The sequence below is a fragment of the Amblyraja radiata genome, chromosome X (assembly GCF_010909765.2).
Source record: "Amblyraja radiata isolate CabotCenter1 chromosome X, sAmbRad1.1.pri, whole genome shotgun sequence".
NCBI classification, from domain to species: domain Eukaryota; kingdom Metazoa; phylum Chordata; class Chondrichthyes; order Rajiformes; family Rajidae; genus Amblyraja; species Amblyraja radiata.
The window spans coordinates 2748681-2766906 of NC_045999.1; the positions used below are offsets into that span (position 1 = coordinate 2748681).

At 41.0% G+C, this 18226-nt stretch overlaps 2 protein-coding genes across 7 annotated transcripts in view; one reads left to right on the forward strand and one right to left on the reverse strand.

The window, feature by feature from the left end:
- The window catches only part of LOC116968246 (pyruvate kinase PKM-like), a 29399-nt gene extending 24104 nt beyond the window's left edge, over positions 1–5295 (reverse strand). Inside the window, exon 1 of one of the 6 annotated variants that reach the window (XM_033014933.1) lies at positions 5111–5273. Coding sequence is in view for 2 of the 6 variants with exons in the window: in XM_033014931.1 (XP_032870822.1) it covers positions 2615–2682 (68 nt within the window). In the remaining 4 variants the exon portion in view is untranslated. Of the gene's footprint in view, positions 1–2481; positions 2755–5109 lie in introns of those variants that run through there. The other 5 variants (XM_033014932.1, XM_033014931.1, XM_033014930.1 and 2 more) reach the window with 5 other exon arrangements.
- Positions 5296–5474: 179 nt separating this feature from the next.
- parp6 (poly(ADP-ribose) polymerase family member 6) overlaps positions 5475–18226 on the forward strand; it is a 78572-nt gene continuing 65820 nt past the window's right edge. Inside the window, exons 1-3 of the mRNA XM_033014798.1 lie at positions 5475–5575; positions 10848–11000; positions 12442–12555. The gene's annotated coding sequence lies outside the window, so the exon portion shown is untranslated. The remainder of the gene's footprint in view (positions 5576–10847; positions 11001–12441; positions 12556–18226) is intronic.

Here is an 18226-nt window from a genome sequence, read left to right on the forward strand (position 1 = left end):
TAAATTAAATCTATAAAATATTATACAACATCGAATGACATCCATTCCCATTGTGCCGAGAATCTTTTGATGCTGGGGAGGCAGTTACTGACCAGGCTCAAGAGAAAAAAAATGGCCTGTGTTGTGCAGAGTTTAATAATCCAAGGAATACATACACAAATACCAAGCAAGAACACAAGTGGATGATTCCCATATTCCCAACTGAAAGTCACTCACATTAGCATTGAAAACTAGAGTAGGGAGCTGGAAGCATTAGTAAGAAATATAGCAACAGCAAAATGCAATATTTAAATTTCACTGAAGAGTTTAAGCATTCAATGAGGGGGTGTAGTTACATACCACACAATGTGCATACCGTCACACTCCCTCCCTCCCCGATTCTTTCACTTCACATTCTTCCCAGTTTTTTTTGTTTTTAAACATTATGCATACCTGGACCTTAACAACTTAGTTGCATGTCCATTTGGGTCCTTTTGCCAAATATTCTATGGAGCTTGGTTTTCTTTCTGCTTCATCTATATTGCTTATGACTTCATTACCTATATTGGCCTTGCAGCTTCCTGCTAGAGGGAACCCCCCAGCTTCAACTGTCTAGCACACTGCAAGAGTCCCCCAACCCCACAATCATTTTGAAATCAGCATTTTAAAGATCATAATTTAATTCCTGCTTCTGCATTCTACTTACACAGTAATGCTTACAATAAACTACGTACATTCACCCACTTGTTCCAGTATTGGTTACAATTGCATCCGTATTATGCCTTTTTACCCCTACCACAGGGTTTAAAATCATTAATATAGCCTTGTGCAATCTAATAGGTTCAGATATCATCCCCGTCACAACCTTTCATTACAAGTCATAAGTCAAGTCAGATGGTTCGTAACCTCAAATCCTGTGCTCTGACCACAGCATCTGCCCACATTCACCTCTTTAATTAGTCATTATTGCCATGCCCTACTCTCAATCCCCCCCCCCCCCCCCCCCGGACATTCCGGTTTCACAATCCCACATCTTAAAGACGTGCAGCTTGAAACGTCAACTGTTCATTGTAAACTGACACTTGTATACTGTTAACCGTTAGAATGCGGAAGGCAGGGACTGGGGGAGGGGAAGTTGATGAGCATGTAGGGAGAATAGATTACAGGGGGCCATGGCTGTGGCTATTCTAGATTCATCTTCACAACCAGAGCCAAATTGCAGAAATATTATGTCCAAAAATCCTGCATCTTTCAGTACATATTTGGTTAGTTATGCTAGTTGCAAACACCACTTCATCCTCCCCCATCTCCTTCCAAACTGGAAATTAAGGATATTTAAGTTTCACTTATCTAGACTATTTGCATATTAAGAACGTTACTCATAAAAGACAGAATAAGCTAGCAAAGTCTAAAGGCGACATTTATAAGCAAAGCGATGGTCACAACTGTCCAGGGCTTTTAACTACGTTAACCAGCTCAGAGGATAATCTTTACCAAGGACATAGCAACACCTCCAGCCTCTCAGATCATAGCAGTGTATAGACAATTTGATTAGAAGAGTCAAGGCTTTTATTTCACATTTAAAGTCAAACTCTTATTTAGATCATCTTCAGGTCGAGCAGGAAAAAAAAAATACAAAGCTATACAAGGCACTGATGGTTTTCAAACTGTGCGCTGTTGAGAATTTGGTATCAAAGAAAAAGCCAATAAATTGGGGAGGAAATAGGACGGGAATGGCGGAACTGGGCGTTGCTTGGAGATGAAAGCAAGCTTTATTGCCAAGTAACTACAATAACTGCCTTGACAATGCTCATATCACTTCCCTATTTAAAGGCCAGCCTTTCATCAGTGTTTGCTTTCAGCACATGTAAACATTTTAACAATGAGACTCAAGAGGACATCCGAAGCATGGCTTTCCTAGTAGTGCTGTAAATAATTTATAAAATAATGACACATTAAGGTAATTTCCTTCTATCCAATTTATGCCTTTTAAAAACGACCACCGGCCGGAAATCTTAACTCTTCATTGACGCTACTTGATCAGTTTTCAGCATTTTAAGGTCGGATTTGGTGCAATATTTGGTTTTGAGTTCACCCGTTAAAAGCAAGAAACTGCGAGCAATGGCTGACGGTCTGGATGCCGTGATTAGTGTAGAAGCATCTCAAGCTCAGACCATGTCACGTGCCAATAGCCCAACTGCATTCATAACTCGCTCCAGTGAGGCGATTGGAAAATATTATGAATTACGAGCATCCATGGGAGGGGGGGGGGGGGGGGGGGGGGGGGGGGGGGGGGGGGGGGGGGGAGAAAGAGGATGAATCATTCCAGAAATCACTAATTCAATTACAGAGAGAAAAAAACCCCGCTAACTTGAAACATATCAGTGATTTGCGCTAAATCAAAGCGCTAGCGGATGGAGAGAATTGGGTGGTGGGGGTTACCAAAAGGGCTAATGTTCGTTCCCTCGCCTCCTTATTCAAACGTTTCGAGTGAGAATTCACCTAAATGCTGCAGGATGGACCGCATGGCGTCTGCTGCTAGTCTTCCGGTTTCAAATCTCAACCAATGAGTCAATTACGGGCTCCATCTTCCCTCTCCCCGCATACGCACATACAGAAAATAAACTACAGCAACCTGCACTGATTCTTGTATCGATAGCTTCTCGGGTCCCAACGATCATTAGGGCAACTCCGTGCCTGCATTTAAAAAAGGCTGCAGCCTTAGCAAAGCTGTACTGCGATTCCTATCGCCTGCGGCGTTTGCCTCATGACACCACAATATTCCCAATGACGTCTAAACACGCAGAAGTTACGTACATTTAAACAGACTGAATTTTAATCGAGAATAAATACATCCATAGGCAGGCATATTTATAAAAGCATCTTAACATAGTATCAAACACATGGTGGAAAAATAATATTTATTTAAGCATCTTTAGAGAGTTGAGAGAGGAAGTTTATAAGACAGCTTTATTCAGACTGATCTGCGAATCGCAGACTCGATATTTTTGTAAACCAAATATCATGTTGGGAGAGCTAAATCATTTAACTAGTGACGATCTCTCCCCAAAGATAAGATGGCTGGGTAAATCGACTTCAAAGTCACTTTGAGTCTGGCCTCGCCGTTGCCAGTATCACGTTGCTGGGCCTTGAAGAATCGATATTGCTTCTTCACCATGGTTAAGAAGATCTCTCGCACACGCAGATAGATCACCCCAGATTCGGGAGATTAAAAGGTAACCCAAGCAACGGCTAAAATTGTGCAGTTGATAAAAAAGTTTCATTAGAGCCCCGATCTCTATAATAACTGAGTTACAAAAAAAAAATAGCACTACTCTGACGAGGTCAAACAAGCCTCGAATGAAACAAAATCCAAGCACACATTTAAATGAAAATATTTAAAAGGCTGCGTAGCAAAAACATAATCAAAAGGCATGTATGTCAAGGACACTTCACAATAGGTCAAACCACCGGTTCCAACTCGAGCTCAAACACTGACCAAGAAAACTAGATTTAGACGGTAGACTTACAAATTATATTTACAGATTTCTGACATTGGAATTTATGAGGTGGTGGGTTCAGACTGCAGCCCCATTGAGTACGTGCGAGTAACCTGACGCATAATGACAAGGAATAGACTGTCCTTCAAATGGAAGGAAGGTTGCAGTAACTTTAAAAAGGGAAATGCAAATACATCGTAAAACGACAGAATGAAAAAAACATACAAGGAATAATAATACAAAGCGTATATGTCATAAAATTATAATATCAATCAAGCACCTTAAAATTAGTAATAATTCATTTAATAAAATGAAAATTAGAATCCCACTGGAGTAAATTACAAAATTCATGGGATATATGCAAAAAAATATAAAGAACTATTTAAAGATATTGAAAATTATAATCTTAAAGGAGTTAGTTATAAAACTGATGTTTTATATACAAATCTTGAAGTGGTATTTAAATATTTACATATCCCTTTTAAAGGTTTAGACAATGATAATATCAAATGTCAATAATAAGATACATATACACACACCTATAAATGGCATTATATATTATATCTAAAATAGGCAATCTTATAATTAACTGGTCCCTTTGAGATTCAATCTTCTTTCGTTTTTGAATGGGTTTTCATTAATATTCAAATATATTAATGGCATTTTATAATTGGCTGGTCCCTTTCCTATTCTAGTTTTCTTGCCATATATACACCCTGTATATCCCATTTTAATATATAGATTGCAAAGGAAGCTATATCTCTATATCTTAAATGGGATTTCCTCCACATATCAATTAAATATATAGATACTAAAGGAAACAGAAATAGAGGAATATAGAATCATATATCTGCATCTTTAAATGGGCTATACAGCAAATATAAATAGAAAGCTAAAATGACAAAGGGACCAAAATGGCATTAATATATGGAATATTTATAAATGGTTTGAATCCCATTTAAATAGGCAGCATTGTGCTGCAGGTTAGTGCTACATTATGTCTTGTATATCCCATTTAAATCTAAAGATTATACTTTTCAGAATCTATATGTCTATATTTTTTAACAATAAAGACTATCTAATCTAATATTTTTTTAATGTGATATCCCATTTATAAATGTAAACTCCAAATTATATCCCAATCTACATCTTTAAATGGGATATACAAATAGAAAGAAAACTAGAATGACAAAGGGATCAATTAATTATAAAATGGCATTAATATATAAAGTATTTATAAGTGGTTTATAACTCTATTTAACGAGGCAGCACTGTGCTGCAGGCTGTTGCGACACTATAACTGTATATCCCAGATTGATAAATGGCTTGCAACCCTATTTAGAGGCAGCCTGTGCTGCTAGTTTGTGCTACACTGCAGTCTGTATATCCCATATTTATGTGCTGCAGACTGTTGCTACACTATACAGGGGCAGGGGCTGCTGCTGCTACGCTATACAGGGGCAGGGGCCCCGCCGGTTGCTATGGAGCCGCGGCCTAGCGGCCGGCAGCCACACGAAGCCTCGGCGATTCCCGGCTACGCTATCCGCCCTCAACAGCCGGCCGGCCGGCCAATCCTCCAACCATCACCTCCACCACCCTCCCCGTCAGCCACAGCAGTGGCACCAACCAACCTCTCCTCTCCTCTCCGCAGCGTGGGGCCGAGACGCTCCGACAAAGTGCCCGCCCTGTGCCCGTGCTTCTCCTCATATACCAACTCCCTCCGTCCCCGCCCCCCCACCGCCGGAGGACCAGCCGCCTCACCCTCGGAGGACCACCAGTCATACCCATCCGCCCAGAGGACACCTTCAAAGCAACACCACCCTTCACTTCACCACACCCAAACCACTAGTGGGAAACATTTAAAAATGAATAGTATGATTTGTTTTGTTAAAAACAGTCTGCTCACAGCTTCTGGGGAAAAGGGAACTAGGTTTTTCCAGCGGATGGATCTCATTGCCAGGTTCTGACGCAGCAGAAGGAGGTACTCAGGGTACACGTGATCAGGCTAAATCTGGATCTAAATGCTTTAACCAAAGGTTATTGAGAAGCTCTAGTATCTTTGGCTTTAACTACTAATATAATTCCACATCAAAGCTGTTAGTATTGCCATTTGCTTTAAAATATGAAATATTCTCTCATTGTCTTCATTCTTAAACTATATCCACAGATCAAAGCTGTTGGAATTTCCCTTTACTTTAAAATATGAATTATTCTGTGATTTTCTTCATTCTTAAAACTATATAGTAACAGATGAAAACTTAGAATTTCCCTTAGCTGTAAAATATGAAATATTATGTGATTTCTTAATTCTTAAACTATAGGAACAGATCAAAGGTGTTAGAAGTTCCCTTTGCTTTAAAATATGAATTTTTCTGTGATTTTTTTTCATTCTTAAAACTATAGTAACAGATAAAAGCTGTTTGTATTGCCATTTGCTTTAAATATGAAGTATTCTGTGTTTTTCTTCATTCTTAAACTATATAGTAACAGATCAAAGCTTTTAGTATTGCCATTTGATTTTAAATATGAAATATTCTGTGATTTTCTTCTTAAAATATATAGTAACAGATCAAAGCTGTTGGTATTGCCTTTTACTTTAAAATATGAAATATCCTGTGATTTTCTCCATTCTTAAAACTATATACATACAGATAAAAGCTTTTAGTGTTGCCATTTGCTTTAAAAGAAATATTATGTGATTTTCTTCATTTTTAAACTATATAAAGACAGATAAAACTTTTAGTGTTGCCATTTGCTCTAAAAAAAAAATGAAATATTCTGTGATTTTCTTCATTCTTAAACGTATAGTACCAGATCAAAGCTGTTTGTATTGCCATTTGCTTTAAATATGAAGTATTCTGTGTTTTTCTTCATTCTTAAACTATATAGTAACAGATCAAAGCTTTTAGTATTGCCATTTGATTTTAAATATGAAATATTCTGTGATTTACTTCATTCTTATAAAAACCCAAGTGATTACTTTAAGCATATTCAGGTCTTAAGTACAATGAATTATTTTACATGCTCATTGCACTTGTGCAACTTTGGTAGCATATCTCCAAAAGATAATTTATGTTTCAGTGTTTGAAAGATTGTGATCTGCTAACTTCGGTTAAGAAAGCATTATGTAGACTGAAGAAGGGTCTCGACCGGAAACGTCACCCATTCCTTCTCTCCAGAAATGCTGCCTGTCCCGCTGAGTTACTCCAGCATTTTGTGTCTATCTTCAATGTAAACCAGCATCTGCAGCAAAGATCTTTGATCTACAGTTCCTTCCTATACATTACATTATGTGATTGGATGATGGGCTGAAGATTTAGACAGCATTAGCCAAAATGAGGTTGATAACCTACACTAGAAAAGTCATACAACACCCACTGTTGCCAATGTTCTAACTCATTCTTACCTGAAAGCAGTATTCTTGTATGAGGTTTTAGCAAAATGCTGGAAATTTAAAACAGAAATTGAAATGCAGCCCCCTTTGTATCTTGCAAGCCCTCTGAAACTTGCTATTTGTTAACCTTATTTGTTAACCTTAGTGCCCCAAAACTTGCTATTTGTTAAAGTATTTTACTGCAGAAGGAATAACAATGAAATATGGCCCTTTTTTATACTTCTTCCATTGTTTCAAGTACAATTTTTGGACAGCAACCTTAAGGAAAACATTTTAATCTTCATGACGTAAAATATTGCAGATGTAGGAATTCTGAAACAAAAGCTAAATGCTAGGGATATTAAAGGTACACAAACTTGCTGGAGGAACTCAGCGGGTGCAGCAGCATCTATGGAGCGAAGGAAATAGGCGACGTTTCGGGCCGAAACCCTTCTTCAGTCTGAAGAAGGGTTTCGGCCCGAAACGTCGCCTATTTCCTTCGCTCCATAGATGCTGCTGCACCCGCTGAGTTCCTCCAGCAAGTTTGTGTACCTTCGATATTCCAGCATCTGCAGTTCCCTTTTGAACACAACTGCTAGGGATATTATTTGCCTGGGCTCTTGGCAATGGTAATGCCATTGACGATGGTGGATAGGTGGTTAAAATCTCCCTATAATCATTATGTGTCACATTGTGACATGAATTTTACCTGGCTCTTATCTGACTATAGACACAAAAAGTTGGAGTAACTCAACGGGACAGGCAGCATCTCTGGAGAGAAGGAATGGTTGACGTTTCGGGTCGAGACCTTTCTTCAAGGGTATTGACCCGAAACGTCACCCATTCATTCTCTCCAGAGATGCTGCTTGTCCCGCTGAGTTACTCCAGATTTTTGTGTCTATCTCAGGTTTAAACCAGCATCTATCACCATAGTGTGGCGGGCCACATCTATCGCCATAGTGTGACACTTGGTGTTGTTTTGACGTGTTTTTCAATTCGTTTTCTGCAGTTCCCAGGTCCCTCTCGTGTCCCGGGACTGGCTGCAGTTCCCAGATCAGCTCGCGTCCCCGGGATGGGCCACAGTTCCCAGATCAGCTTGCGTCGCCGGGACTGCCTACAGTTACCAGGTCACGAAAATGAATTGAAAAAAAAAACGCCTGCGGGCTGGATGATTTCGGGTTACGGGCCGAATCCGGCCCTTGGGCTGTAGTTTACTGACGCCTGCCCAAGAGCTAAATCTAACTATCTCTTGAAAATACACAAATAATACACTCTAAGAGTTATTGGCACTTCAGATGAGGCTTTAAGCTGAAGTCCCACCTATTAAAATGCCCTGAAACAATTTAAGAAAATACAAATGGTCACACCCATACATCCAGAGCATAATAAACACAGCCATAACTTAGTCATTTATTGTGTTTACTATATGTGGGATCTCATTGCCACTGTTTACTTAGCAACACAGAGTCCATATATGTTGGTTGCAAAAGAGATGAAATATATAAATTACTGGGGTACACTCTTCTCACCTTGGAGGCTGTTACAAATGTGCAACGTGGACTAAAGATAATGGTCATAAGAAAGAAAATGATAGGCCGGTTAGCCTGATTTCAGTGGATCAATAGGAAATAACAAGACTAAATACATCCAGGTATTGCTGCTCATATATTTTAGTGGTTGTGGAAAAAAATATATTTTCTCCACAATATTATTAATATTATCTGTATGGAAGGTATGGTTTACACCGAAAATAGACACAAAAAGCTGGAGTAACCCAGTGGGTCAGGCAGCTTCTGATGAAAAGGGATGTGATGTTTCAGGTCGAGACCCCTCTTCACATCCGCATATGTATTTGGTGACAACAAATAATTTCATCTGTTGGCTTTGTCTTTGCAATTACATGTTGAGGGCAGGAGTAAAAGGTACTTTTAAATTGCTTCATCCATTCTTCAGTGTCAGTGCATTCAAAGAGGCAATTAATTCGGTATGAAGCAGTGGAATAAATTTGTGTTGGTGCCCCATCTTTCATTCACCCCAGTTGCAGAGCATTGTTGCTGCATCAGGGAAGCACACTGGGATCGTTACTCGGGGTCAAAAAGGTCAGTCTTCAGCTCGTGGGAACCTGGTATCATTCATTGTTGAATCAGCGACAGGAATGCTCGCAAACCTGTTGTGTTTTCCTTGGATGTTTGCAGTGGTTATTTTTGTGCCCTGTGCCGTTTTGACCACAGGGACTGAGGAATGTTTACACAAAGGGTCCACCCACCCCCATCACCAGTGGCGGGCAATTCTCCCCCCACATCCAAAAAGCCAGCAGGAACCTCTTCCTCCCACCTCCTCAATATACATATCAAATACATATGTATATCAGATATGAGTATATATCAATATACATATACATATGCATCCTTTATTTTAGTTTATTTGACTTTCCTTTAGAGATATAGCGTGGAAATAGGTCCTTCAGCCCACCGAGTCCACACCGACCAGCGATCACCCCGTACGCTAACACTATCCTGCACACAAGGGACAATTCACAATTTTATAATTTTACCAAAGCCAATTAACCTGCACGTCTTTGGAGTGTGGGAGAAAACCGGAGCACCTGGAGAAAACCCACGCAGTCACAGGGAGAACGTACAAACTCCACACAGACAGGGCCCATAGTCAGGATTGAACCTGGGTCTCTGGCGCTATAAGGCAGCGCCACTGTGCTGGTTGCCATTGATTTAGGGCATCATGGATTAATTCCCAGCCCAAAGACTAAACATCTAAACAGGCATCACCCTCTGTGTAAAAAAAAAAGTTTGCCCGCACATCTCCTTTAAAATTTTCCCCTCTCACCTTAAAGCTATGTCCTCTAGTATTTGATTTTTCCATCCAGGGAATAAGGTTCAGACTGTCTGCCATATCTATCCCTCTCATAATTTTATATACTTCTGCCCGCAACCTCTAGTGTTCCAGAGAAAACAATCCCAGTCTATCTAACCTCTCTCTGTGTAGCTAATATCCCATAATCCAGACATCGTTCTCTTAAACCTCCTCTGCACCCTTTCCAATTTCTCCACATAAAAATATTCAGGAATGTTAGGTCGACAAATAAGCGTGATTGTGGGGGAAAGAGGGATTGAGGAGTTGATTGGTGCAGAGTAGTGCTGAGAAGATGTTGGTTGTGGTGGTGGGAGAGATGAATAAGGGTCGGGGAGCCCACAAAGGGTGTGGCACTATAAGTAACTTGGTTCAGATCTGATTCAGTGTTTGAGGCTCATGCTATCCAAGGCCCTCATATACACAATAAAATCTCATGCATGTGATATTAAACAGACATTGAACAAAGTACACAATCAAGTTTATTATCAGGTGTTTGATAAAATTCACACATTCATTTGACAATAGACAATAGGTGCAGGAGTAGGCCATTCAGCCCTTCGAGCCAGCACCGCCATTCAATATGATCATGGCTGATCATCCACAATCAGTACCCCTGTTCCTGCCTTCTCCCCATATCCCCTGACTCAGCTATCTTTAAAAGCTCTATCTAACTCTCTCTTGAAAGCATCCAGAGAATTGGCCTCCACTGCCTGCTGAGGCAGAGAATTCCACAGATTCACAACTCTCTGGGTGAAAAAGTTCCAGTGTAAAACAACAGTGTTTGCAGGCCTTGTATTATTTAAGGTACAGGGCAGGTGTTAAACGAAATATTAAAATCTGTTTTACATCTTTTTCTGGTAGAAATTGTCCCTAGTGGGTGTAGGACAGTGGTAATGTGCGGCGATTGTTGGTCGGAGTGGACCCTGTGGGCCGAAGGGCCTGTTACCACGCTGTATCTCTAAAAAAAAACAATCTAAGTTTGTCCAACCTTCTCTTACAGCGAATATATTGTAATCCAGGTAGCATTGTAAACATTGCTGGTGACAATTACGTCTCATGGGTGATGGAATAAGTGTCCCATCATCCAGGCTGATGGCCCTATCCTCAATGTTGCTGTATTTCAGATGGGACATTAAATGAAGATCTCTTCTAACTCCAAGGCTACATAAAACATCCTGCATCACTATTGCAACAGATGTCTTTGAGCAAGGTTTCCTCTTGGAACAGCATCACTGAAAAAGAGATTATCTGATCAGCATCATCACATTCTGTTTACGGTAAGCTTGCTGTGTAATTGTTCAAGGCTGCCTCTCTCAGATTACAGTCGTAACTCTATTTCAAAAATATTTCACTGCATGATATGAGCCCGAATTACATGATGCCTAAAAAAATCTTTCATTTTCCTTTTCAACCTTTAGGATTAGGTTTATTAGTTTGGTTTATTGTCGCGTGTACCAAGGTGAAAAGCCTTTGTTGCGTGCTAACCAGTCAGCAGAAAGACAATACATGATTACAATCGATCCATTTACAGTGTAAAGATACATGATAAGGGAGTAACGTTCAGTGCAAGATAAAGCCAGCAAAGTCCGATCAAGGATAGTCCGAGAGTCACAATAGACAATAGGTGCAGTTGCAGGCCATTTGGCCCTTTGAGCCAGCACCGCCATTCAATGTGATCATGGCTGGTCATCCACAATCAGTACCCCGTCACCAAAGAGGTAGATAGTTGCTCATCACTGCTCTCTGGTTAACACATGTATTGAGGTACAGAAAAAAGCTTTGTTTTGCGTGCTATCCAGTCACAACAGATAATATAATACAAGTCAAACGCGTAGAACAGGTAGAGAAAAGGGGAAGATACAGAGTGTAGAATGTAGTTCTCAGCATTGTAGCACATCAGTTCTAGAGACAAATTCCAATGTTACAATGGGGGAGAGGTGATTTGGACAGTAGCCAAACATATGATGGGATTGTTCAGAAATCTGATAACGGGATGAGCTGTAAATTAACAAAAAATAATATTGCTATCATGCAGTCTCATTAACGTTAATCTTTTCCCACCATGTTTTATATGAACAATAACCTCAAAATCACATAGGTACAGTCAGCTGATGAGCAAGAATGTATTTGTAGAATCCACCTGATCCATGTAAGAGGATAAACAATTAATAAGACTCCATTAGCAAATGAACGGAATATTTCTCGATGATTTCCAAGGGTCAACGTGACATGAAGCATGAATGGAAACATGATAAACATTTCCAAAAATATTACAGCCTTAAACCAAAATATATTACAATGTTAACAAAGGCAGAAAAATAAATATTTTGTGTAGGAAAGAACTGCAGATGCTGGTGAAAATCAAAGGTAGACACAAAATGCTGGAATAACGCAGCGGGACAGGCAGCATCTCTGGAAAGAAGTAATGGGTGACGTTTCGGTTTCGGGTCGAGTCTGAAGAAGGGTCTCGTTCCTTCTCTCCAGAGATGCTGCCGGTCCCGCTGTAATAAGTATTTTGTTGGATTAAAAGCTAAAAAGATTCTAGTTTGAAATATTATATGAAAATCAATCCTTATTAAGAATTATAGTAATATAAATCTGCTTTTTTAAGTTGTCACGTATCAACTCGTGTAGATTCTTTATATCTATCTAAAAATCTATTCTGCTTTGCCATTGCTGCTGCATTATCTTGTAGTTACACTTTGACATTACTTGCAGCATTGCCCATCCTAAAATAACACAATTACTGTATCTGTGGAATTACAAACATTTTGGGCCACTCGGCACTTTCACAGATGAAGCATTCAATGAACAGGTTTCAATGTCACCAAGGTGAGTTTATTGGCAATTACAAATCCCTGACGCTGCAAGCATTAGGAACAGGTCATCATGTTGACTGGCAGTGTAACTCGCCAATAGTTGACAGAGCAATGATCACCGTTGACATTTTATCCAGTTAAATCACAGACAGGCTGCTTCTCAACCATTCCTAAGTTTGCATGTGTAGGAAGGAACTGCAGATGCTGGTTGAAACCGAAGACACACACAAAAAGCTGGAGTAACTCAGCAGGTCAGAGAGCATCTCTGGAGAAAAGGAAGGGTCGAGCCCCTTCTTCAAACTGAGAGTCAGGGGAAAGGGAAACGAGAGATGTGGACGGTGATATAGAGAGATATAGAAAAAATAAATGATAGATATGCATTAAAAAGTTTGCAGCTGCGGTTTTAAATGTTGCAGGTTCTGGAATGGGAAAATGGATGTGGAAAGAGGTAACGAAGGTGACAGCTGAGGCATTGTTTGCTGGCTGTCCACATCCCAACCTATGTTTGTAACTGGAATAAGTACCCGTGAATATATAGTTATAGTGTAGAAACAAGGAACTGTACATGTTAGAAACATAGAAAATAGGTGCAGGAGGAGGCCATTCAGCCCTTCGAGCCAGCACCGCCAATCATTGTGAACATGGCTGATCGCTACCTATCAATAACCCGTGCCTGCCTTCTCCCCATATCCCTTGACTCCACTAGCCCCTAGAGCTCTCTCTAACTCTCTCTTAAATCCATCCAGCGACTTTGCCTCCATTGCCCTCTGTGGCAGGGAATTCCATAAATTCACAACTCTCTGGGTAAAAAAGTTTTTTCTCACCTCAGTCTTAAATGACCTCCCCTTTATTCTAAGACTGTGGCCCCTGGTTCAGGACTTGCCCAACATTGAGAACATTTTTCCTGTATCTAACTTGTCCAGTCCTGTATCTAACTTGTCAGGCTGTATCTATGGAGAACATAGTTAGGTTAACAAAGAACTGTAGATGCTGGTTTACAGAAATCCATCTGTATATTGTAGGAAGGAACTGCAGCTGTTGGTTTACACCGATGATAGACACAAAATGCTGGAGAAACTCAGCAGGATGGGCAGCAACTCCGGAGAGAAGGAATGTACAATACAATACAATACAATTTTACAATAGCGTGGCTATTGTTTGAGCCTCAGTGAGGCTCAAACGAAATTCTGTTTCCACAGCCATACAAACAAAGACAATTCCTAGACATACACACAATTTAGTTCACACAAACATCCATCACAGGGGACCCACTGTGATGGAAGGCAAAGTCTTTTCTCTCCCCTGAATGTGTAAAAGTTTTGGGTCGAGACCCTTCTTCAGACACATTGTACAAACAAAGAACTGGAGATGCTGGTTAATACACAAAAGGACACAAAGTACTGGTGTAAGTCAGCATCTCTGGAGAACATGGATAGGTGATGTTTTGTGTCACTGGGTTGGAGTTACAGGGCTCATTTATTTAAGTGTATAAGCATAGGACTCTGGTTTGGAGTGCAGTGATCATCTATCATTTGGCCCACCGAATCTGCTCCACCATTCGATCATGGCTGATCCATTTTTACTCTGGGCAAGAGACTCTGTGCGTCTACCCGATCTATTCCCCTCATGATTTTATCCACCTCTATAAGATCACCCCTCATCCTCCTGCGCTCAAGGATTAAGCTTTAGGCTTAGTTACATTCAAGATGAAGTCAAGCAGTTGTGTAAATGGAAAGTAAAATCTAAGTTTCCAGCTTTTGAATGTCAAGAGAACGGGCTGTTTTTGTTGTGTTAATGCGTATTCTATGTGGAAATATATTCTTGGTCTGTTGGGCCAATAATAATAATAATAATAATAATAATAATAATAATAATAATAATAAATACTTTATTGATCCCCTCAGGGAAATTCAGATGTCCAGAAGCCCCCAACCAACAAACCCACAGATTCAAAACGAACGCAGACAGAAAATACATAGAATACAATGTGGACACTACCTGAGAGCAATAAATACTTAAAAAGACCAATAATTAACAATTAAAAATTAAAAATTGCAAAATGCATCCCCCTACAGCCTAGTGGTCCGAATTATAAAATCTAATGGCTGCAGGGGTGAAGGATCTCCTGAACCGCTCCGTTCTACAGGGCAGGGAGAGGAGCCGGTTGTTGTTCCGAGTGCTCTTTTGACTCTCCAGAATTACATGGAGGGGATGCCCGGGGTTTTTCAGGATGACCTGCACCTTGTGCCTCATACGCCTCTCAAGCACATCCATCCCAGAGTCTACTCTCCCCTCCAGCACTGAGCTAGCTCGTTTAACCAGTTTGACCAGCTTCTTGTTGTTTTTTTTGCACTAATGCTGTTGCCCCAGCAGACAACAGCGTAGAAAACCACAGTGTTGTAAAACATGTGCAGCATCTCATTACACACATTGAAGGATTTGAGCCTTCTGAGGAAAAAGAGTCTGCTCTGGCCTTTTTTGTAGAGGGAGTCAGAGTTGACAGACCAGTCCAGTTTGTTATCAAGGTGCACTCCAAGGTATTTATATGTCTGCACCACCTCAATGTCAGCCCCTGCAGCGTTGACCGGCAATGTGTGCTATTTTGGTATAAACACAAGGCCAACTGTATGTTTGCTGAAATGCTGCTATATTCTCAACAATAGTCTAGTGAGTCACTTATGATTCGGTTCATCACATTGTGATCAACTCATGACGTCATTAGGTAAAGGGATATATCATGTCGATGCATAGGAAAGAACTGCAGATGCTGGTTTAAATCGAAGATGGATACAAAATGCTGGAGTAACTCAGCGGGACAGGCAGGATCGCTGGAGAGAAGGGATGGGTGACGTGGTCTCGACCCGAAATGTCACCCATTCCTTCTCTCCAGAGATGCTGCCTGTCCCGCTGAGTTACTCCAGCATTTTGTGTCCAATGTCAATTATGTGCAGATATCATCGATCTCAATACTGCTGCATCAAGATCTCCTTGGTGAAACGGCTTAAACAAAGAATAACTCATACAGCTGCGCCTTTATTGACAAATGAACCAAATGATATTCAACACCATTATTAGGCTTTCTAGTTATTGAGTCTGAAGAAGGGTCTCGACCCGAAATGTCACCTATCTATGTTCTTCAGGGATTCTGCCTGACCTGCTGAGTTACTCCAGCACTTTGTGTCCTTCTGGTTTTTGAATTAGTGCATTGATTACAATTAATAGCAAATTAAATTCATCGGAAAATTGACACATTATAAATTAGCATAATACAATATAATGTATTAAACATTTAATAGAAATGAATACAAAAAAGATACAAAGTTCTCACATAACTCAGCAGGTCAGGCAGAATGTCTGGAGAACATGGATAGGTGGTGTTGAGTATCGAGACCCTTCTTCAGTAGTTCCTTGACTCCATAATTAATAGACTTCAGAAATCGCCATTCACCTCTTGACAATATTCACCTGGGTCTGATCATGGGGGATGTGTGAACCATTCTTAAAGAACTCTTGGGTAGGAGGCATGAGCACATTTTTGAACTACTGCAATCCTTGTATGGCTTTGTTGGGGAGGGAGCTTTGGGATTCAGACCCAGTGTTGATGAAGGAACAGGCTGATTATGTTGATTATGGTTTGCAAGAGAACCTGCAGGTGATGATATTCCCTTTACAACTGTTGTCCTCGTCCTTCTTGGTGTCACTATTCCTGCAGGAGCCACTGGTAAATTGGTACTCTGCACTCTGCAAAGGTACATAGCACAGCATAGTCCCATGGTGTTGGAGGGAGGGGGTCTCTTTGGATCGTGCATGAGGTACCAATCAAGGATGATGGATGATGCTGAGCTTTGGGAACGATGATGGACCTGGATGTCATGGGACTTAAGTTGTAGGAGAGTCTTGGGTGAGCTTGGATTTGTAGAAGAATTACATGATGTTCAGCCCCTGCTCTCTCATTCGGTTTCAAAACATTGGTTGAGAAGCAGATATCTACCTCAATGGAACCCTACCATTGCTCCATCAACTTCATTGATCCCTATGGATCGTCTTGGCATTGTCTATGAAGCAAAATCACAGAGGGGGATCAGCGAGGGAGGTTCACAGAGGTGAGGGGGGGGGGCAGTCCTTCTCTCCAGAGATGCTGGCTGTTCTGTTGTGTTACTCCAGAATTTTGTGTCTATCCTCGGCATTGCCTCCCAGCTGACTATTTCACCCGCTAACATGCAGGACAATAACTGGTTCATTAATCTATCAAAGTGCTTCATTAAGCTTAAAACATCCAGAAATAGACTAGCAGCATTTCTGACAATGGGCTCACTCTCTCCTCCCTCCATCCCCACCCTGGCCGTCGTACCAGTTCCACTCATGGCAACCATGTATCCCTGTCATTAGCACAACTTCCCCAGCCAACAATGTGCCATTATGGACCTCACCCTTCCTGAGGTCACCTGTACCGGCCCTGTTCAGTTCTGCCCTTCTCTATCTTTCAGTCTGAAGAAGGGCGTAATCCTTTTCTTCAGAGATGCTGCCTGACCCACTGAGTTACTCCAGAATTTTGTGTCTATCTTCAGTCAAGTGTCCATTGTCCTTCCAGAGAAGTCCCGCGAACACACTTCCCGTAAAACCAAGATCAATTAATGTGTGGCACACCAAGCTAAACCTACACAAATCCCATTTTTCTATTCCCCCCACCCCTCCCCACATTCCCATCAACTCCTCCCCGTCTTCTTGTCTTTTACTTTTCTTCCTCTGCCACTTTATTTCCTTCGACAAAGTGTTTAAGAAGGAACTGCAGATGCTGGAAAATCGAAGGTACATAAAAATACTGGAGAAACTCAGCGGGTGCAGCAGCATCTATGGAGCGAAGGAAATAGTTGTGGACTTCAGGAGGGGGAGGAGGAGGACTCAAGCAACACCAATCACCATTAAGGGCACTGAGGTGGAGGTGGTCGCTAACCACAGGTACCTTGGGGTGCAGCTTGACAGTGAGCTGAACTGGAAGTGTCATATGGAGGCGGTGTACAGGAAGGGACAAAGCCGACTATTTTTTAAGGAGGCTGAGGTCATTTAACATCTGCCAACCCCTACTGTGCAGTGTATACCATTCAGTGGTGGCCAGTGCTCTGTTTTTTTGCTGTGGCCTGTTGGGGAGATGGCGCCCGCATAGCGGACAAAAACAGACTGGACAAGCTAATCAGGAAGGCCGGCTCAGTGGTCGGGGCTGAGCAACGAACGGTCCAGCAGGTGGCAGAGGCCAGAACTCTGAACAAACTGGGTTCAATAATGACCAACCCCACTCACCCACTCCATGCCCTGAAGGTGATCAAGAGCAGCATCTTCAGTCAGAGGCTGATTGCACCAATGTGCAAAACTGAGAGACATAGGAAGTCCTGTTTACCAGCTGCTATAAGGTTATATAATGCGCATAAATAACTGCACTTTTTTTAAATTAATTGTATTTTAACTTGTATTTTAACTTGTATTTTAACTTGTTAAGTATGGAAGCCATTTGAGGAAATGTGTGGTGTTATGTCTGTCTTGAAGCTGTCGTGGCACTGTAATTTCCTGTAAAGGATTATTAAAGGTATAATCACAATCACAATCACAATCAATCAAATAGGCAACTGCATCCAATGCTCCTGAGAATATACTCCAAATGTTGCAAACCTCTCCTCCTAGCCAGTACC